Source organism: Mus musculus, chromosome 6, assembly GCF_000001635.26.
Source record: "Mus musculus strain C57BL/6J chromosome 6, GRCm38.p6 C57BL/6J".
Taxonomy (NCBI): Eukaryota; Metazoa; Chordata; class Mammalia; order Rodentia; family Muridae; genus Mus; species Mus musculus.
In genome coordinates this window covers 47,546,569-47,569,347 of record NC_000072.6, presented here as the reverse complement: position 1 = coordinate 47,569,347, position 22,779 = coordinate 47,546,569, and the positions used below count along the sequence as shown (strand labels likewise).

At 39.8% G+C, this 22,779-nt stretch overlaps 1 protein-coding gene across 16 annotated transcripts in view; it reads left to right on the top strand.

Moving 5' to 3' along the window:
- The window catches only part of Ezh2 (enhancer of zeste 2 polycomb repressive complex 2 subunit), a 64,997-nt gene that overhangs the window by 25,923 nt on the left and 16,295 nt on the right, over positions 1–22,779 (top strand). For 6 of the 16 annotated variants that reach the window (XM_030255152.1, XM_006505525.2, XM_006505523.2 and 3 more), the window contains exons 4-9: positions 11,054–11,170; positions 13,198–13,318; positions 15,084–15,224; positions 16,860–16,962; positions 17,453–17,616; positions 21,912–22,003. In XM_030255152.1, the coding sequence (XP_030111012.1) occupies positions 11,054–11,170; positions 13,198–13,318; positions 15,084–15,224; positions 16,860–16,962; positions 17,453–17,616; positions 21,912–22,003 (738 nt within the window). Of the gene's footprint in view, positions 1–11,053; positions 11,171–13,197; positions 13,319–15,083; positions 15,225–16,859; positions 16,963–17,452; positions 17,632–21,911; positions 22,004–22,517; positions 22,600–22,779 lie in introns of all 16 variants that reach the window. The other 10 variants (XM_006505521.3, XM_006505526.4, XM_006505524.2 and 7 more) reach the window with 3 other exon arrangements.

The window sequence follows — 22,779 nt, the reverse complement described above, 5'->3', positions numbered from 1 at the left end:
ATCCTGGAGCTTTGGATCTATAGGATCAGGCTTTTATTTTTTAAATATAAAAATTTATAGCCCAACTGACCAAAGGTAGAGGAGGAAAATGGCTAATAGGACAAGGGGGACATGGACCTGTTTGGAACAGTTTCTTGGGACTATTCCAATCTTCGTTGTCTACAGACAAGTTCACTAGAGAAACATCAAATGCACATCAACCAGTGGCTCAGTCCAGAAGAAACCACCAGGCTCTGCCAATTGGCATGAGTCTGCCGAAGCTACAAGAAGCAGCCAGAACACCACCAGAAGTTCTTTGGTGCACTTGTCTCTATGAAGCACAACAAGCGAAGATCATGGAAGAAAGCAAGGCGCACCAAGGCAATAGCATCATCAGCAAAGACCAGTGTCTGGGAAGCCCAGTGAAGACCAGCAAGGAGAACCAATGCCAGAGTGTCGTCCACTGTCTGTTGGGTTATATTTATACTCTTTCTAAAACATGTGTCCTCTCAAGTGCCCACTCCAGCAAAACATCACATGCCCTTTTACCAGATAGCTTCCAGAAAAATACCACGTGTCTGCTTCAGCAAAACATCCTCTCACATGTCTGCTTCAGCAAAACATCCTCATAAGACAGCTTTTAGAAAAACATCACTGGACACACTTGAGTCTCCAACAAAGGCAGAAATTACCACTTCACCAGTCCCTTCATTCTCTCTGGCAGTTCAGAGATGGCGTAGATGTTGGGCTTGGTTAACACAAAGCCCTGGATCTGGGCATATAGTTGGTGGCTGAACTGGTCAGGCTGCCACTTAGCTGGTATTTATAATTACCTTTCTCTGTTACCCATTCTGTGTTTCCTCCATATTCAGCAAGCACCTTAGTGGGTTTTTCCATGGACCTTAACCACAGTCAGTGTTAACACCAAGAGAGTGTAGTAGCTCCAAGAGATGCCCTGAAGGATCTCTCCTGCTCTCCAGACATACTCTTCCTTACCTCTGTCATGGAGAAGCAATCCAATTTCTTTTTTTTAGTCTGAATCAGTGACCCCTCCTGACACTGTTACTCCTTTCTTAACCTGTTGGTTTAAGGGCATCAGAAGCTCAAAGAGGCCTAGGGGACGTCTGAGCTTCCAGATCAATGGGATGTTTGTTGTGGCTCTTGGCAAGAATGTTCCCCTCTCTGAAACCAGAATTCCTAGACCAGCAGAATTTAAGGTCATGGGAACAAGAAGCAAACATTTTCCTAGTGGGTCACTAGGCATGATAGTGAGTGGAACTATTCCCTTTTCCACTCCTTGGTTTCTAGACACAGGGATCCTTGCTCTGGGAGAAGATGTACCATATGTTGGATGCTGATTCAAAGCATATAGCATCTTCTAGAGAACACCTGCCCCAGCCTTCCAAGGGTGCTGACAACTAATTAGTGTTGTAACTGTGTTTTCATAAGACCATTCCATCTTTCTTTTGAGCCAACTGCTTCAGGATAGTAGGGAACATGGTAAGACTAGTGGATTCTATGATCTTAGGCTCACTGTTATACTTCGCAGGTATGACATGAGTCCCTTGGCCAGATTCAATACTGTATGAAATACCAAGATGGTGGCTATGGCATTCTGTAAGTCCACAGATGATAGTTTTGGAAGAAGCATTACACACAGGAAAGCCAAATTCACAACCAGTATAAGTATCTATTCCACTAGGGACAAAGTGTTATTATTTCTATGGAAGATGTGGTTCAATGTAGTCAGTCTGCTACCAGGTTGTTAACTGGTATCTCAGGGAACAGTGCCATATCTGGGCCTCAGTATTGGTTGCAGATCTGGCACTTAGCAGCAGCTATAGCCAGTTCACGATTGGTGAATGGCAGTCTGTGTTTTCAAGCTCACGTATCATCCCCATCTCTGCCACCATGGCCTCTTTGTTTATGTGCCCATTGGGTAGTGACAGAGATGGCTAGGAAAAGAGGCTTTATCCACTTGATTATTGAGCTCCTCCAGCTGAAGTCAACTTTTGATGAGTATTTACATGGGACACCAAGTATCTTCACATTCTTCACCCATTTGGAGAAATCTCTCTACATACTTAGTCCCCAGATGTTTTTCTTAAAATCTTTTAATCATGGTTTTTCCAAGTCCCTGACTGTTCAATCAATTCAATGTCTACAAACATGAATCAGTGAATAATCACACATTCTCCTATTCAAAACGCCATGTGTACTGCCTGAAGTTCTGCCCTTAGTGAAGATTTCCTTTCACTGGTGACTTTCAGGGTTGTTCCAGAAAGAAGTTGTCATGCTGCAACTGTCCACTTCTGGTTGGTGCTTGCATAATATGCAGAACATCAGTAAAGCAGGCCCTAGTCTTTTCTTCTCTTAGTTAGTCATATGAGGTTATATATACACATGTATGTTTGGGAGCAGGTAGCATTGTAACAGGAATAGAAACCTTAGGCATTTGAACAACTTCTTGGGTAACTTGTTTGTGCTTTCAGGACCTGCTCAGGCCTGATCATATGTATACTGTTTCTATTGGATAATGGATTGCTACTGTGCATGTTCTATTTCATGGTATGGTCAGTAAGATAATACCTAGCTCGTGATGGGCAGCTTGGGTTGTCTTGTAACTTGGTGTCACATTGTCAAATGTTCGGTTTCCACCAAAGTCCAAGCAGTCCGAGAGCTGTCTCTCAAAGGGAGGATACTTGTCTCTCAGATGATGGTAGACCCTTGCTCCAAAGTGTCTTCTGTGATTCACCTATAGAGGCCCCAATTTTCCAAACAGCATCCCTATTTGCCACTGACACCTCAAAGTATCATCAGCTCTGCTACATCATATGGTCCAAATGGTAGTGTAGTCTGCACACAACAGCCTGGACCTGTTAAAGAGCCTTTTCCTGTTCCAGGCCCCACTCAAAGCTAGCAGTTTTCTGAGTCACTTGGTATATAGGCTGGACTAACACACCCAAGTGTCTCCAGAATCCATATAGGCTCACTAAACATTGTGCTTCTTTCTTGGTGGTGGAAGGGGCCAGATACAATAACTTATTCTTTATCTTAGAAAGAATATCTCTTTATGTCCCATAAGAGTGGGCGTCTAAGTATTTTACTGAGGTAGAAGGCCTTTGAATTTTGGCTGAATTTATTTCCCATTCTTTGATTCACATGTGTTACCAACAAGTTGAAAGTGGTTGCTACTTCCTGCTCATTTGGTCCAGTCAGCATAATGTTGCCAATTTAGTGAACCATATGATACTCTGCAAAAGAGACAGATGATCAAGATCCCTTAGAAGTAAGTTATGACTCAGGGTTGGAGAGGTGATAGATTCCCTCAAGGAAAACTGTAAAGGTATACTGCTGGTCTTGCCAACTGAAAGCCTATTGCTTCTGCTGGGGCTTAGGAACAGACAGGTACTGAAAAAGTTAATTGTTGGATCAATAGCTGTATGCCGTATACCAGGAAATGTGTTAATCTGCTCAGATAAGGACATTGGTACAGCAGCACAATCAGAGTTACTACCAGTGTAGTTTTAGATAGTCAACTGTCATTCTTCATGTCTGTCTGTCTTCTGCACTGGCCAGATAGGGGAGTTGGAGGGAATTGTGGTGGGAACCACTACTTCTGTTTCTTTTCAAGTCCTTGATGGTGGTACTAATTTCTGCAGTCTTCCAGGGATACTGTTTTTGATTAGCTGTTCTCTCTGGCAGAGGCAACTCTAATAAAAGACTTCCATTTACCCTTTCTAACCACAATAGCCCTCACTACATAGGTCAGGGAACCAGTGGGCATCCTGCCAGCTTCTAAGAATATCTATTTCAATTATATATCTGGGACTGGGGAAATAACCAAAGGATGAGTTCAGGGGATGTACTGTACCTACTGTGAGTTGGACTTCAGCCAAAACTCCATTAACCACCTGACCTTCATAGGGCCCTACTTAATTGGAAGGCTACAATGCTTCTTGGGGTCTCTTGGAACCAGTGACAATTCATAACCAGTATCCAGTAGATCCTGGGAAGTCTGATTGTTTCCTTTCCTCCAGTGTACAGTTAACCCTGTCAAAGGCTGTAGGGCCCTCTGGGAAAGGACTTGAGAACGGTTAACAGTGAAACTTTTGGGTATTTTATCAAGGTCTTTCTTCAGGGGAACCTGGCAGTCCCCTCATTCAAGGCGTTTTGGTTTGGCAAACTGGCTCAAGTCTAGAAATTGGCTTATGGGCTGATTTCTTTTCCCATGATCCAATTATAGGCTTTCTTAGTTTGAGAATTTTTCTGCTTATATGGATCAAACAAAAATGCAATAGGTTTCCTAGAATGTTTCATGCCTGGAATAATATGATTAGACAGTACCAAAGGTCCATATGAGTCATACCACCGTAAAAATCAGATTTTCTGTGTTACCTATTAAAGGTTAGGTCATTATGGACATAGTTTTATCTGTGCTGCCCAAACCATAACTACAGTCACATTGTCTTTGTTGATTCAGTGCTGCTACTTAGCCCCATGCGACCTCAGGGTCCAATTAGACCCACTGAATTAAGTTCATTCAACTGAACAGCAGTGCTTCAGACCCTAGGTCTGACACAAGGAAAAGGGCTACAACAACAAAGCTCTTCAAATGGGCTGGTACCCCTCACCATTTTTGGTCTTACAGGACTGGTGAAGGTCATGTCTTCTGGGACTTCCCAGGAGGATTAGGTCTTACACAGCATACTCTTGAGAATCTGAGGGTTCAATGTTCTCAGCTTCAATAGGGTCCTCCTACATATCTGCATATCAAGTATAGGATCCTATTCTTTACCAGTAATGCCCTTAATTTTAACACCCTCTGAGGCTGGGACCTGAATTTTATTTGTAATTTATTCAGTCTTATTTATAATGGGGGCTTTGGTTTGATTTTCTGTAACTTGAGCTCTATGGCTGCTAGAGAGAAGATCTCTTCCAGGGCATACTTAGAAACCTTTGTTGTCAGTGGTTCTCAATCTTCTTAAAACTGCGGCTCTTAATATACTTCCTCATGTTGTGCTAAACCATAACTATAAAATTATTGCATTGCTACTTCATAAGTGTAATTGTGCTGCTGTTATGAATTGTAATGTAAATATCTGATATGTATCTGATATGTGATTCCCCAAAGGAGTTACGACCCACAGGTTGAAAGCCACTGCTTTAGACTAAACCTACAGTTGGTCAGTTTTATTTTTATTGCTGAGTTCATTGGTGAGTTCACTAAATTCTGAGATGATAGAAGTTGATTAATTTTATCGTGAAGCTCATTCTTTCCCATTGTCAGTTTATCTAGTGATGCTAAGGTCAACTGACCAGTGTCATCCTTTTCCTTATTTTTCCACAAATTGTCCAAAGTTTTATATACAGAGTCACCAAATCCATTGCCTCTCACATTTGGTGAATCAGGATAATCAAATGTATTTGTCTCCTTAATTTGTAAAATAGTACACATAATGGGCTTTCATCATTCAGGACTCTCTGAGCTTACATGAAAGGCTTCAGTAACTAGTATTGACAAAGTGAGATGCCTATTTTAGAAAGATACTTAGTTTCATCCTTATATTTTTGTTGCTCTAGAACCACTTCTAGTACCAAAATCTGTCAGAGTTCTCTAGAACTCGATGGATGGATGGATGGATGGATGGATGGATGGATGGATGGATGGTTCCATCCATCCAGGAGATTTATTAGAATGTTTTACAGGCTGTGGTCCAGCTATTCCAACAATGGCTATTTACAAATGGAAGGTACAAGAATCTAGAAGTTGTTAAGTCATTGAAGCCTGATGTTTTAGCTGGTCATTAGTGTATGCCTGAATCCCGAAGAAGTATGCTCTAATGCCAGTGAAGGACTCAAGATCCAGGGCAAGCAGGCAGAGAACAAGTTCCCTTCTTCCATGTCCTTTATATAGGCTTCCAGCAGAAGATGTTTATTTAGATTAAAGGTAGATCTTCCTTCTCAAAAGATTTGGGTAAAGATGTATCTGTCTTCACACCCTGAAGGTCAGGGTGAGAAGTGGGTCTTCTCACTTGAAATGATTTAATAAAGAAAAAAATCTCTCACAGGCATACCTAGCCCTTTGGGTTTTAGTTAATTCTACATGTAGTGAAGTTTACAACTAAGATTAGATTAGGCATCACACTAGTCCTCCTGAAAAGCTACATATAATCTCATTACTCAGGAAGCCAAGGCAGTAGGATTGTTGTAAGATTGAAGCCAGTCTGGTCTCAATAGAAAATTCCCTGCCAGCCAGGGCTACACAGAGAGACTCTACCTCAAAGCAAAATAACAACAAAAATACTCCCCTCCCTCAGCATGCATACACAGACACAGACACAGACACAGACACAGACACAGACACACACACACACACACACACACACACACACACACACACACACACACAGAAATGCTTGTACATTTCTGCTAGGAAGAAGTGTGAAAGTGATATTAGATGAAAGTGAAATCCAAGATAATAGCCTTTTGTTACAAGGGAGACTCCAGTATGTAATGGTTTTTTGACATAAATGTGTAATATCAAAAATGGAAGCAGTTTACAATCTGGAATAGATTTATTCCTAGTTTATTCCCTAGGTTTCATTAAATACTTGCGTGAAGATGTTAGGCCCATTCTTGTTTTTATTTCTGACCCTCTTGTGAGAGACACTTTTTCTCAAGAGTGTCCCCTTCAGTCTTCTTCCTCTGCCCTTCAAACTGGTTATGAAACCATGTTTGCTGTTGAGCTTCCTCAATACATGCTGCTTAACTCATTCCTTTTTTTTTCCTTCTTGCTTCACCAAAAAGCGGTCTTGAATTTAAGTATGTATATTGCCCTTACCATAAGGCCTAGCTAATTAAAAACTTGGATTTTGTTCCCTTTCTTTCCTTAAGTCCTGAGGAAAAAGTAAGGTAGTCTCGGAAGTAGTCTTCAGCTTCCCTTTGAGGTTGATGACAGCTGATGTCTCCTCCTCACTCTCCCCTGGGCTGATGCTTCCCTGAGTTGACAGTAGCTGATGCCTTTCACTCACAGTCTCTTCCCGGGCTATGGCTTTCTGTTTCTTCTTTGTTCTCATATGGAGAAATAGGAAATAGGAGTATGTTTGAAAATAATGACAGTTCATGGTGTCTCAGTGTGAACTAACTGAATGAGCCAGTGAGTATTCAAGAATGTATGATCACACCACCCAGGAGCTGGTGTGATATAACTCCCGTGGACTTTTTTGAAGCTGGGTTTAACTGCCTTCATGCTAAGGATCATTCAGAGGTGGGGTGGCTGTTACTATTGTCCTTTGGGATGTCCTGCCTAAAATGGGGAATATTTACCTCATAAGGTAGTAGAGAATTTTAAAGTCAACTTTGGTAAAGTCTCTAACATGGTGCTTGGCACATAGTAGGGTGTGTTAATTTTTCTCCCTTCCCTGCAGGCCACTCACCTGCTCTCCCTGTACGATTTTCCATAGCACAGTTTTTACTTGGAACCAGTCTTCTGCCAAGAGTCTCAGTTTGGTTGTGTACTCCTACAACTACTACTTTTGACTTGGCTTCCTCTCCAGCCACACAGTCGCCTGTTGTACCAGCTGGGTGGTGTGAGTCCCCAGCCTCAGAGGAAGCTTGTTACTTTCCAGTCAGCTGTGTTTCTCTGACAGTGTGCCGTCCTTGGTAACTTGGTTTTCTTTACCACTGTTAAATTATCTGTGATCCTGAAATTGGAATTAGAATTAGAAATTTAAGTTGCTAAAGTAGGCCACCTAGAGGTATAACTGAGCGGGCAAAAATGCTCTGGTGAGGTCAACAACAGCTTTTGCACTGTTTTGAGCAATATGAGTATTTAAAGAGTTGAGAGCGAAACACGTTCAAAGGAAGTAAAGTTGCTAAGTAACTGGGAGTTTTGTATAATTTTCTGTAAGTCAACACATAGCATTCCCAACTTGTTTTACCTGCATTGGCTGTGGCATTTCAGTATCATTTCACAAGTGAGGACGGTATGGTTGTAGCATGGCTAGAGACTGTGTGGGGTAGGATCCAGAGGTGCTGCAGAGAGCTCAGCTTCATTCTCCACATAGGTGTCCTCAGCTCGGAAGGAACTGAACTTTCTGCCACAAACATAGTCTGTTGACACCATAAACATATGTTTTAAGACACTGCTGAATATTGTTTTGAGGTAGAAAGGTAAAAATCCTACCTTTCACCTCAGATGCTCTTCCCCTTACAGAGCTTGCGTTTCATCCCTTGTTGACTTGTGGATGACTCAGAACTTTGAAGTGGTGGATATCAGAAATGGGGTGGAGATATTAGACTGGGGGTGTCATTTGTGCTATAGCCCGTGACTTCCTGTTTTCTGTGCTTCTGTGAGTTTCCAGCTTTCATTTAGTATATATTGATTCTGCAAATCAGTCATCCCCTTAGCTAGTGGTTGAAAAGAATATTTTCTGTCTGACTTACACATGACCTTGGATTCATATACTAACACAGGTAAGTCAGGGCTGGAGAACCAGTCTGTCCCTCTAAGCTATAAAGACAGCTTCTATGTAGAATTAATTTATTCCCACCAAATATAAAACAAAAGTTAATAACTTTTTTAAGAAATGAAAATTGTTTTATATTTAAGATTATTGGATAATATGTGATGCTTTATTGAGTAATTAAAATCATTTCATACTTAAATTTACCTAGTCAGGTTGAAGGAAAGGAAAATGTGCTAGGGATAGAGTAAGAGGAGAGTTGTTGGTGATAACCCTGTGACCTTACTGGGTGTGGTCACATTCCACATAGCAGATACTATAAGGCTCTATAGTGACTCTTCCCTGTGAGCTTCTGAGAGCAAGAACTAAAGCACAGTAAACTGAGGAAGTTCTTGGATGTTACAATTAGACTTAGTTTTTAGTCCTGCCTTCTAAGTTAACTATCTTCCTAGGAAGATTTAATTTCTGGCCTCCAGTCCCATTTGTGGATTGTGATGTTAAAGTTATGTCATAAGGTGATAACAAGAACTACTTATGATTATGAATATAAGCAGTTACTTAGCATGGTGATTGAAACACAGCATGTAATCAATAAATGTTGGTTCCTGTAGTTATTGGACTAGCAAATGGAGGGATGAGGATCTGTGAGTGAAGCCAGTTAGTAGGAAAGAGAACATTAATAAGCCATTCACACCTTATTTACTTGACTTTGAGCTTTTGGTATTGTTATTTTTCCTTTGCCTTGTTGGAAAACACCTAAGTAGACATCACTATCTTTGTTCTTTGGAACAACTTTGTCTGTCACTTTCACTTCTGTTAGGAAGGAGTCATCTTTGTGTGCAGTGTGCACTGTGATGGTCAGAGTACCCGAGCAGCTATGTAGAACTGAAGGCTTATAGTATCTGCTATGTGGAATGTGACCACACATGAGGGACACATGAGTACACATGTAGGCTTATGTGGCCTGTGTGCGAGTAATCTCACCTCATCCAGTCCCAGTCTTGCTGACTTGGAAACACCCTACATAAATCTCAGACACTGACTCTGTATATCGTGTGTACATATGTGACTGCCATGAGTTCAATTTATTTTGTTCTATTTTTATTAAAGATCATCAGTACATATCTGAGGTATTTTTGAGACAGCCATGGAGGCTTGACATTTGAGAATAGAACTCTTAAGAAAAGCTGGATTCCTCATCAGGATAGAAAGCAATGTGGTTATCAGGGCACGAATTTTTACCACATTAGAATCAAAGTTGCAAAAATGTTAACAATTTTTAACCAACATTTTTTTGTTTAAGTCACTGTGGTAAGAAGGCATTATGTCACAGTGTAATTAGCAGTTTTTTCCTCTGTGATACAGGAAGAATAGTGTGCCCTGAAGTCTGATAGAGTGCCTCAGTTGTGAGACAGAATTCCTGTGAGATTACAGTTGGGTAGTCTGTCTTGCCTTGGGCTAACAGTTTCAGGAAGGAGAGATTACAGGAGTGACCAAGGCTACAGCAATTTCCTCACTCAAGCCTCATAGCCCACAGCTACCTTTGCCCCCTGGCAGAGCCTGCAGTTTCTTCCTCTAGAGAGAAGCTGTTCCTCGATATATGCATTAATTAACACAGTTCTGTCTGTTGGTGGAGGTCAAATTCTGTCTCTTTTTGAGGCCCCAGAAATTTAGCATTAAATCATTATTATGATAAATAATACAAAATGAATTTTAAGGGAAAGAAGGTGTGTTATAGAGATGAAGTATCATGGCACTGGGTCAGAGCAGTGAGCAGAATCAGGCTTGCTGTGTATATTCCATGTATGATCTTGAGCAAACTCCTTGTCCTTTCTTTACTGTAGTTTTTTCATTGCAAAGTGGGGTAAGTGCCTTCAACTAGAGTCATAATAACTATGATAAAACATTTACTGTGCTTAATATAGTGCCTTACATGTGAACAGTTAGATGCTATAAAGCTGATTAAAATGTTTTTGCAATTGAAACTCATCTGTTACTCTTAATCCATTATTTGATAATATATAAAATATGACATTTTTAAAAAGCAAGAGAAAAGATAAGGTTTAGATATACCATAGTGATATCTGCCTGTAATCTTAGCATTCACAGCATCTTTTAGGCTGAGGCAGGAGAATTGTGAATTTGAGGACATCCTGGTCTACAGATTAAATTCAATAACAGGACCCCATCTCAACAAACAAAGAAATAAGATCAATGTAATTCATAATCTTAGGACACATTTGGTATATATAATATATTCTAATCTATGTGCTTGAGTGATCAGAATTAAAAATAAACTCAAGTGTTTAGAGAAAACGTGCTACAGATCAGGCTTCTGAGGCTAATATGAATATAGTTTTTGATTTTTAACTGTTACTGGTAAGTATGAGAAAGGCTGGAGGGGATTAAAAGCTTGCAAAAGATGGAGAATGTCTAAGGAGACACCTTAGAGAAAAGAGGATTCTTTTTGGATTTTATGAACCTTTGCATCATAAAAATTATATCCAGAGTTACAGCATCTGTTCACAGTATGATGACCAACCATAGCTTAAGGTTGATCTTTTGATTTGTAAGAGGAAGTTTTTATTATTTGTGTTCTGTTTTAGTGTTCAGTCACCAGTGACTTGGATTTTCCAGCACAAGTCATCCCGTTAAAGACCCTGAATGCAGTCGCCTCGGTGCCTATAATGTACTCTTGGTCGCCCTTACAACAGAATTTTATGGTATGTAAGTAATGTAGCTTTTGCTTGTTCTGCTCTCAAATGTCAGCCTCCATGGCTGTCTCAAAAACACCTCAGACATGTGTTAGATCTTTAACTAATAAAAATAGAACAAAATAAATTGAACCCATAGCAGTCACATATGTATACTCTGAACCTGAACAATATATATGTTAAACTCTACATTTTCCTTTTATTACTCACACTTTGCTTTTGTCTCAATACTTGTTTCTTTCTTTATTTAAATTTTTGATAACAAACTCAAAATTTGCTGACTAGTGATGATTTGAAATAATTTAATCTTCCTATTTCTTAGTTGCCTGATGGCCACCTATGTGTTTCATGGCTTTTTCTAGTGTGTCCTTTCCTGTTGATTGTTATCATAGTCTGATCCAAGGCTTGTAATACTTGAAATGTTGTCTTTGTCCTCCAGTGAGTCTTTGTCATTATGTTCTGTTTTTCATAGTTAATGTTCTAAAACGTTTCTAAAACATTTAACCAATGCCTTGTTCAAGGGCTTTTTCGATTAAGCCTGCCCTAACTTAGGTTTTTGGACACATGCTTCAGGACCATCTAGTCTTTTGTATTGTTACTGTCATGTACTTGGTTGTATAGTTTTCTTCCTTAGATGATTGGTTTTTGTCCTTTGTGTTCTCAGATATTCTAGTCTCTCTACATTTTCTTTGATTGGCTTTTCCCAGTTGGTTGTCACGCTTTGATGTAGATTTGCCTGTCTTGTTCACTAGCATAATCAGCTTTGATGTATGACTTGTTCACCAAATTACTGAAATAGTTTCTGTTGCTGTAGAGTATTTTGATTTTACAAGTATAAATCCTTTTGGCATAGAATGATAAGACCATTGATAGTCTTTTATATTAGTATCAGTTTTTTTTCCCCTTGTTGTGATAAATCACCAAGACCAAGGCAACTTATAGAAGGAAGAGTTTATTTGGGCTTATGGTTCCAGGGGGATAAGAATTACCATGGCAGCCAGAGGCGTGGTGGCTGGAGGAGCATGAAGCTAAGAATCCCATTGTAACTGAATCACTAAACAGAGTGGGGAGTTGGGGATGCTGACTTGAGTGAGCCATGGAATCTTCAAATGTTATCCAGTGACATACTTCCCCAAGCAAGGTTGTACTTGCTAAACCTTCTAAACGGTGCTACCAACTAGGAACCAACTGTTCAAATACATAAGCCTATAGAGGGTGTTTCTCATTCAGATCTCCAGAGTATCACTAGATTCTTATTGTATCAAATATTTTAATTGTTAGATCACCAAATAAAGTTTTTTACAAACTCTTTGTTGATGAGTATTTGTAGTTTATTTGGATAAGCCACATATCATCGGTTCTATTACAGGTACCTTCCATTTTAGTATCTGCAATCGGAATGTCTTACACTTGAGGTCTCATGTAACCTGCAGCAGTTTCCTTTCTTAGATTAAGTGTAGTTACAGTTTTCTCTACAGATCTGGATAAAGACAAGTACTCATGGAAAATACTGGTTTTAGTTATCTCATTAACTTTTTTTGTGTGGTACCAGGAATTAAACTCAGTGTTTAGAATGCTGGGCAAGTGTATCACATTTAAGTCTCACACCGAGGGCTTAAGTTTTAAGTTTTATGTGTATGTGTCCTATGTAACTCTACACACACACACACACACACACACACACACACACACACACACACACACACACACACACGTATGTATGTATGTGTTTGTGTTTATCATGACAAATTATAGGGGTCAGAGGACAGCATGTGGGGAGTTAGTTCTCTGCCTACCACATGGGTCCCAGGGATTGAGTTCTGGTTGTCAAGCATGGTCTTTACCTGCTGAGCCATCTCTCGGGCCTTCAAGTTTTAAATAAATGCTTAAAGTCTAGTTTAAAAATTAGAATACATCTGGTTTTAACTTTTCTTTCTTTCTTCCTTTCTTTTTCTCTTTTTCCTTCTTTCTCTCTCTCTCTCTCTCTCTCCCTCTCTCTCTCGCCCTCTCTCTCTCTCTCTCTCTCTCTCTCTCAGGTGGAAGACGAAACTGTTTTACATAACATTCCTTATATGGGGGATGAAGTTCTGGATCAGGATGGCACTTTCATTGAAGAACTAATAAAAAATTATGATGGAAAAGTGCATGGTGACAGAGGTGAGCTATGTGTATATTCTCTTTAGTTGAGGGTCTGAGGGTTTTCTTGTTGCCATGACAGTGGCAGCTCTTAAAAAGGAAAGCATTTGATTGGGGCTTGCTAACTGTTGAGATGTTTATTTAGTCCAGCCGGGCGGTGTTGGCGCACGCCTTTAATCCCAGCACTCAGGAGGCAGAGGCAGGCGGATTTCTGAATTCAAGGCCAGCCTGGTCTACAAAGTGAGTTCCAGGACAGCCAGGGCTATACAGAGAAACCCTGTCTTGAAAAAACAAAAACAAAACAAAACAAAAAAAACCAAAAAAACCCCCCCCAAAAAAGTTTAGTCCATTATCATCGTGGCAGTAAGCGTGGTGGCCCGCAGGCAAGTATGGTGCTGGAGAAGGAGCCTAGAGTTCTATATCTGGATGGCAGACAGCAGGAAGAGAGAGTTACACTTAATCAATAAAAATTTTCTGGGGTGTCGCTGTGCCCCCCTTTAATCCTTAATATCTATTGGAGGTTTCTGCCTCATTTTTGTTCATGTAATTCCCAAGTAATTGACACAGAAACAGTTCATATTTATTTACAGGCTGTAATCCTATATTTGGCAGATTCTGAGCTCTTCTATATACAAACGACAGGCCCCGTGTACTTTAGTTTGCATTTTACTCAACTTGCTCTGTACCATGTGTGTCCTCAGGACCAGCTTCTCTCTCATCTTTTCCTTCTTCCTCCGGGTCTCTCTAGAAATCTTTCTTGGTTATAAGTCCTACCTTTTCTATGCCCAGTCATAAACCCAGCCATTTATTGATCAATCAGTTATTATTGGGGAGTATTCTTTGCAGTACCTGTGTTACTGCAATGCCCCAAGATCAGGTTGTAGTCTGGACCAGGGCATAGAACTCAGGTTCTGAATCCACAGGTCACAAGGCTAACCCCAACAGCCACTGGGTCTGGCTTAAGCACCTAAGACCTCAAAGCCTGCCTCCACTGACACACTTCCTTTAGCAAGGCTACACCTACCCCAACGCTACCACACTTCCTAATCATGCCACTCCCTGTGGGCCCATAACATCATTTTCATTCAGACTGTCATAGAAGGGTTTCTTAATAGAGTTCATAAAAAATCTTAAGAGCTAGTCTGGGCTTAAAGGCATACATTTTTAGTATTTCTTTAGTTTTTCCATTTGAGGATCTTATTTGCCACTTGGTAATCATCAGTAACTGGTTATAAACTACAGCAGAAACAACACATAGATTTTATAGGAATAGAGTGTGTGTTTTTTGGTAAGCTTTCAATAGTAAAACTAAGTTTAAAGATCTGTTTATGGGGCATGTGCTTCAGAAAGGCTTTCTACTCAACAATGCCTTCCTCAGGGCAGCCAGAGCCCGTGAAATTAAGTTAACAGAATCCTGGATTCAGGTTTCTGAACAGGAGGCTCTCTTGATATCTGAGCAAACGGAGATGTGGTCATATCATAATGCAAAACAGGTTTGAAGTGGTCAGTCAGTGACACAGATTGGGAGGAAGCTAAAACTACAGGTCCTTATGGATTAAGGGAGTAATATACCCTGGATCAGCTGGAGAGGGTTGATTCCTGAGAAAGCAACAGATGTTGAAGGTAAATGCTGTTTTCTTTGCTGGCTGTGAAATTGATCTTGACTATCCTTACCTGCCCCTTAGGTTACAGTGCTGATAGGCCTTCACTATTCTTCCAGATTAGAAAACATATACATAATCTTGTCATTATCTTTTTCCCTCTGTTTCTGACATTTGGCTTTTAGAATGTGGATTTATAAATGATGAAATTTTTGTGGAGTTGGTAAATGCTCTTGGTCAATATAATGATGATGATGATGACGATGATGGAGATGATCCAGATGAAAGAGAAGAAAAACAGAAAGATCTAGAGGATAATCGAGATGGTATGTTTAATACTAGTTTTTTGTTTCAGCTTTATATAATTCTTTTAAAAAAAACCTATCAGGCTGGTAAGATGACTCGGTGGGTAAAGGTGCTTACCACCAAGCTTGATAAATCGAGTTTGATCCCTGGAGCCCACTCTATAGAAGAAAAGAACTGACTCTGCTGAGTTGCCCCTGATCTTCACATCAGTACACGGTGGCATACATACACCATCTAATTAATACATGTAAATAATGTAAAAGCCACCCATGTATGGGTATAATTAAACTACCCCCTTTTTGTTAAGTGTATGATCAAATATATTTTCTGCAGCATTTCATTCTCCACTAGAGCTTCTTTGTTTCCTTTGCCTAGGAAAAGGACATAATCCTTTTTTGCACTTTGCTGATCAATTATCATAATTATCTTTATAATAATATCATGTATCTTATATAAGTTGTATACTAATATACTTATATACCAGCTTATCCTTCCACAGCTTTACAATGTATATATTATTATCAGCTCCATTATATATTGGAAATGGGTTTAGGGAGGTTAAAGGCTAAGAAACTTAAGATAGCTATATTGGGAAAAAGTAGAATCTGAGCCCCAAGTTGATGACCTAGGTCTGACCTGAGAGCTGTGCTATTGTCTCTACACTTGTTAGTTGTTGCTAGAAAGCAGTCTACCCCAAATAGTAGAGAGTCCATAATGCTGTCTTGTATTTAGCAAGCTTACTGTTAAGACAGCATAGCAGAGTTTGGGGGGGGGGGTGGGAGGAATTGCATCAAAAGACATGTATTCTTTATAACAGAAACACACCTTAGGAGTCAATAAGTGATTGCTAAGTTCTTCCATGTGATGGACAGATCTGAAAGTGGATTAATGGTCAGCTCTGACACAAAGCTATTAGTTTCAAATAATCCAAATTTGGGGGATCTGTCTTCCTGTACTCTTAACATCTCATACTTGAATTTTATATTTGTCTTTCTAGTATTTGACAGGCTTTTCCATTAGAAGTAAGTAATACAGGGTTTGGTGACACCTGTAATCTCAGTGCTTGAAAGTGAAAGCTGGAGAGTCAGAAGTTCAAGGTCATCCTTAGCTACATAACGAGTTTTATGCCATCTTGGGCTAAACTAGGCAAACCTCCCCCCAAGCCAGTGTTAGTGCGTCATCCTGGTCATACTAGCACTTGGGAGTCAGAGACAATAAGACAGAAAAGTTGGCTACCGAGATGGATCAGTGGATAAGAGTGCTTGCTGAGCAAGTCTTGACCTGATTTCAATTTCTTAGTTCCAAAGAGGAAGGAGAGCACTGACTCGCAAAAGTTCTTTCCTGACCCTCACACGTGCACACTGGTGTGCACACCATGTGTCTTCACTCAGGTGCACATGAGCACACATACATGTACATACAAAAATAATAATAAAGTAATCATCAGAGGCTGGAAGTCAAGCTGGTCTACTTAGTTGCAGGCCAATTAAGACTACGCAGTCTCAAAGATTACTCCCTTCCCAACAGCCCCCCAAAAGTGAACCAAAGGGGACAAGTTCTTAGAAAATCAGCTTTGTTGAGATGCTGTGATACAGAGAAAATGAAATTGAAACTTGTTTCTTCCATCTCTTCCCTTATCACAATTCACTGTTTAGATAAAGAAACTTGCCCACCTCGGAAATTTCCTGCTGATAAAATATTTGAAGCCATTTCCTCAATGTTTCCAGATAAGGGCACCGCAGAAGAACTGAAAGAAAAGTAAGATTTTTTTCTTTTTAATTTGGTACAGTCGTGAATCTTATCATCTTGGCTTATTATTTTAAGTATTCTCTCTCTCTCTCACACACACACACACATATACACACTTGTACTGTATATTAGGAAATTTTTAGTTCATATTGAGTATATATATGAGAATTCATGCATGTTATTTGTCTGTGTACAGTTTATACTAGTATATTCTGGACGCTGGAAGAGATTTTTATAGTTTATCCAAACTAATGTTAATAGCCTCTTCTGCAGTGTACCTCAGTTGTATTAATGAGCTTGATTCTTGTTTCCTATGCATAATACATGATTGATTCTTAGTGTCAGCAAAGATTATTGTAGGTTGGATATTTTTCATTGAGTTTTAGATAAGATAAACTTTTAAGAAAAATCAAACCCTTGGAAACCTTTTAGAAACTTTCAAGAAAGTGATTTTTCTTTGTGTTTTACTTATATTGTTTGTTTGTTTGTCTGATGTCAGATATAAAGAACTCACGGAGCAGCAGCTCCCAGGTGCTCTGCCTCCTGAATGTACTCCAAACATCGATGGACCAAATGCCAAATCTGTTCAGAGGGAGCAAAGCTTGCATTCATTTCATACGCTCTTCTGTCGACGATGTTTTAAGTATGACTGCTTCCTACATCGTAAGTGCAGTTATTGTACGTTTTCATTTTCTATCTTTGTTGTTGAAATCTGTAGTAAAGCAACTTGCTGTCAGTTACCACAACCAAAATGTACCGGCCAATCTTAGAGTGAGGATTGAGAAATATGTCACGTCCCTGTACTGAGACTTTTACATTCTGAGGATTCCTCTGACATCTTTTGTACACATTTTATTCCATTCGCTGCTTCCCATTAACTTGAAGCTCAGTGACTCTTTACAAGGCTGTTTTATGATGAAGTTATTACAGTGAAGGAGCGCAGAGCAGTATTACAGATATTTATGAACAAATTTTGTTAAGTTAATGAATTGGTGAAAAGGCATTTACACAAACAATTACTTGCCTAGTGTTAAAATATTTTTGTTTCATTTTGATCCTTCAAATAATTGTTTTATAAGTACTTCATATTTCAAAACAAGCAAACATAAAATATCCTTAATGTCAGTATGAAAACTAATTTTTTTCCTTTGGCATTTCTAGAAAATGAGGTTTCTTGGTAAAATTTCCAGGTAACTGGAATTTGTTTTGTGTTTTTTGAAATAGTGTCTCATACTCCGTATGTAGCTGAGGCTAGCCTTGAACTGTTGATTTTCATGATCCTTTTGATTCTCCTGCCTCAACTTCTTGAGCTCTAAAATTACAGGAGCATACCACCATATCCCACTAAAGTTGGAATTCTCTACAGGCTGGTGTGTGGGTTTGTTTGTTTTCTGTAGTGTTAGAGATTGAACCCAGGGCCTTGCCTCTGCTGGGCACACACTAGACTATATAGCCACAGCCCCATCCCTGCACACTCTCCCATTAAGACACACCCCCATCCCTGAACACTCTAAAATACATCCCATATACTCCCAGTAAGCCACATCCCCATTCCTAAAATTTGCAGTGAATAAATAGTATCAGTCATTCCACCCCCCAACCCTCCAACCCCCATCCCCCCACTCCGGTTTCTTTGTCTATAACCTTGGCTTTCCTGGAACAAGCTCTGTAGACCAATGGCCTCAAACTCTGCCTCTGCCTCCAGAGTGCTGGGATTAAATGCATGTGCCGCAAACACCCAGCAGCACGTGATATAGATTTCCCATTAGGCCTAGACATTCTTCAGTCTCCTATTCTCTGCACGTTGACCAGTTGTGGGTCTTTATATTAATCACCATGTACTGCAAATAGAAGCTTCTCTTGTAACGATTAAGAAATGCATTAACTTGTGGGTATAATGGTGTTATTAGCAATTGATTTAATACTATGTCTATTTAGCGGAATAATACTATTAGGCTCTCTCCATCCCTAGGGTCCATCCATGCCTTGTCTAGCTACAGATTCTTGGCTCAACAATGATGCCAGATATAGGTATCATCTTGTAGAGTGGGACTTAAATCCAATCAGAAAGTGGTTGTCTACTCTCATGATGTTCATGGTACTACTGCAGCAGTGCAGATCTTGCCAGGCCAGTTTTTTTTTTTACTTCATCTTGCATCATTCACAGCTAGGAAGGTAGGAAGGCTAGTTAGTGATTTCTTTTCTCCCTCATTAGTGTGCATAGCACCTTTCAGCACTAGGAATGCTAGCTGATAGGGATGAAGTATTCAGTTCAGTGCCAGCCTGATACCTTCATGTTCTATGACCCAAGTATGTGATGTCTTCAGTAAGAGGTCTTATCAATAGCATTGGCAAAAGCTTATAATGTTTGGGGGCCTATGGGATCTCACTGGTCAACAACTCCAAAAGAGGTAACGTATTCCCAGCACTTGGCTTTTGATTTGTAAACCTGTGGGTTTTCTAGAGGCATTGTTGCCACATTATAGAGTAACTCTAGATTAATTCTGTGTGAGGTGTTTTTTGGGTGTGTGGTGGGGGCTTTTATGGTAATAGGTAGGCTTCCATATGACATTTGAAAGGTTCTGTTTGTCATTTATCCTTCTCTGCCTTATTTGTTGAGCTAAGATCTTACAGTGAACTGGGAGCTCAGCTTTTTGCGTAGGTTGATGGGACAGTGAGCTTCTGGGAACCTCCCCATCTCTGCTTCCCTTCTGCTCTTGGATGCCTCCTACCACACTCTGTTTTACAGAGGTGTGAGGATCAGAGGTCAGGTCCTCCTGCCTATGTGAACACTTTCCTTACTGAAGTAATTCCCCACCCCGAGATAAGTTCCCTTGAAATGAATTATTTAAAGTTTGTTCAATAAAACGTCCTTAAGTATAGTTTAATTTTTTAAAAAGAAATCACATGGCTTCCACCACCTTTAAGACTATAAAGCTCCCCTCCCCACATACACTTTCTAAGCTTTTCTTTAATTTATTTGTTTTGGAGGTTGAAGGATATGCTTGCTGTGGTGCTCTTGTGGAGGTCAGGACAAGTTTCCACAGTCTAGGTATTAAACTCAGGTGGAGAAACTTGATGGCTAGCGCCTTTCCTGGTATCCTGGGAGCCTCCCCATCACACCTACTTCTCGGTTTTAAAAAACACATATACTTGTGTATCTTCCTGTTTAGAACTTATTATGGTATGAACATGGATCTAACTTTTCCTCATTCACAAAGTTATCTAAATGTCTTAGTATCATTTATGGAGTTCAAATCATTCCCTGCTTTGAGATATCGTACTTCTTTCATTGCTTATTATCAATGTATTTATTTATTCACGGAGCCAGCATCCCAGCTCCTAGGTCTGTTTCTTAGTTTTAGGTATCTTTTCTCTGTCTTTGGGCCTTTATTAATGACATTGGTTGAGTGATTGACTTTGTCTGTGGGCATACATGTAGGCATATGTGTGCCATGGTGTGAATGTAGAAGTCAACTTGTTGAAGTTGGATATGTGGTGTTACTATATATACATAATTTTACATTATTTCTGCAGAGGCAAGATGATTGCCAGTCTAGGCTTATGTAGCAAAACTTTGTATGTATGCAAAAACTGTTGGATATGGTGGCTCACACCTTTAATCCCAGCATTTGGGAGGCAGAGGCAGGTGTATCTCTGAGTTGAAGGCCAGCTAGTGTATAGAGTGACTTTCAGGATAGCCAGGCCATACAACACAGAGAATTCCTGTCTCAACAAACAAACAAACAAACAAACAAACAAAACAACAACAACAAAACCTTAAACCAAAACAACAAACCCCACAACCGTTGTTTAAAAAAGGTATGATTGTTAAAATGTTTTTTTTGTGAGGAGACAGCTTGGGATTTTAGCTCAGTGCTTGAGCCTTTGCTGAGCTAGGCCCAGGATTGGATCTCTTGTACTTAAATGGAGAAGATAAAGAGTGGAGCCTTTATGAAAAAGGCCTTTTTAAAACCACCAAAACCCTACATAGTTCTGTGAATATCACCTATTTTTTAGCCAAATTAAGGTCATTTTCCCATTGTATAATTTTGAATAGTTAGGTTTTTTTGTTGTTGTTGTTTGGTTTTTTTGGGGAGAGGGGGTTTGAGACAGGGTTTCTCTGTGTATCCCTGGCTGTCCTGGAACTCACTCTGTAGACCAGGCTGGCCTCGAACTCGGAAATCCGCCTGCCTCTGCCTCTCGTGCTGGGATTAAAGGCGTGCACCACCACGCCCGACTTGAATAGTTAGTTTTAAGCATTGACTTTTTCCATTGTGTGAGAAAACAACTGGTTAACACACCCTAGAATTGAGTTCCAGATATTGAAGCTTCTTTGTTCTAGAAATTTTATAAGCAGAACCATTTTCTAGTTCATGTTTAGTAAGTTGATCCTTCAGCTAGAAATCAAGTAATTATGTCAGAGCTGGATGTGGTGATACACATCTATAATTGTAGTTCTCAGGGGGCAAGGCTAGAGTATTGCTATGAGTTTAAAGCCAGCCTGGGAAAGATACCACCCTTCTATCTCACCCCTCCTCCCCACCCCCACCCCCAAAGTTCAAAAACCAAAAACATAAAAAGCCTCCCTAGACAGGGAAATTGTAGATGCCAGAATATTTTTGTAAAATTAGAAAGTCTGTTGTGTTTTTTTTTTTTCCAATATTTTTCACTTGTTGGAGATACTAAAGACTCAAGTAAATGTCTATAGTCATACTTTATTCCCATAGATCATACTTGCATAGGGAAAATAAGAATTATGAATCATTCCAGAGTTTACCATGTCGTCACCTTTCTTGGAGGTTGGAGGCAGAGTGGAGGGTACCCTGTGAGAGATGGGGGAAGCTGTAGAAAGTAAACTACATATGTGGGAGATACTGGATTTTCCAATGGCTCTGGGGAAATGAAAAAGTAAACTTTTTATAGCCATATTCAGGTACTTTGTGCTTATTTTACAGCCTTCCATGCAACACCCAACACATATAAGAGGAAGAACACAGAAACAGCTTTGGACAACAAGCCTTGTGGACCACAGTGTTACCAGCATCTGGTGAGATTCAGTGCTTTGTTACTCTGGAGGGCTCTTAAGAATTTTGGTGGAGGTGGTAAAGCCAGCAGTAATGCTGTCTGGATTCATATTTACATTGGCCATATGACAGGCAGTGTTCTTATCCTTGTTTCTTTCAGAGCTGTGTCCTGCACAGTGTAGTCTATTAATCTTGTATTACTCTCTGTTTATCTGTGTTATTTCTTCAGCAACGTTTCACGGTTCTTAGGATCAAAGACTCTCCACAAAGTTTAAGAGAGTATGAGGTACAGATAGCCCACTTAAACACCAGAAACTTGTAGTCTTATGCAGACGTTCTTAAGTCTTATCATGGACGTATCCCTTCTGTGAATGCTTTAGGCCACTTATAGTTTAAGGTGTACCATAGGTCCTAAACAGGTTTTCTTTTTTTAAGTGATGGTGATTAGGAGTAAGGGATTAGGAAAATATGAGGCAGGAAAGTTGTTTTTTTACGGGTACTATCTTATTTTTTACCATTTCCCCTCTTTGAACCAAGCCACTCCTACCTAGGAACTAAGTGGGTATATATTGCCTGTTGGATTTTGGACAGAAGATTCAATGAATGGCACCTACAGAAGGTATCCTATTTTTAAGCAATTTGGTTTTTGTAGAGTGAAGTATAAAACTGTTGGCTCCTTTCAAACTTTGCTCTTTGCTCCACTAAAAAAATAAAAATAAAAATAAAAATAAAGGAATTCCTGAGCACTGTTTTATATTCTTTATAAGGCAGAACTTTATTGGCTCATCTAAAATGTTTC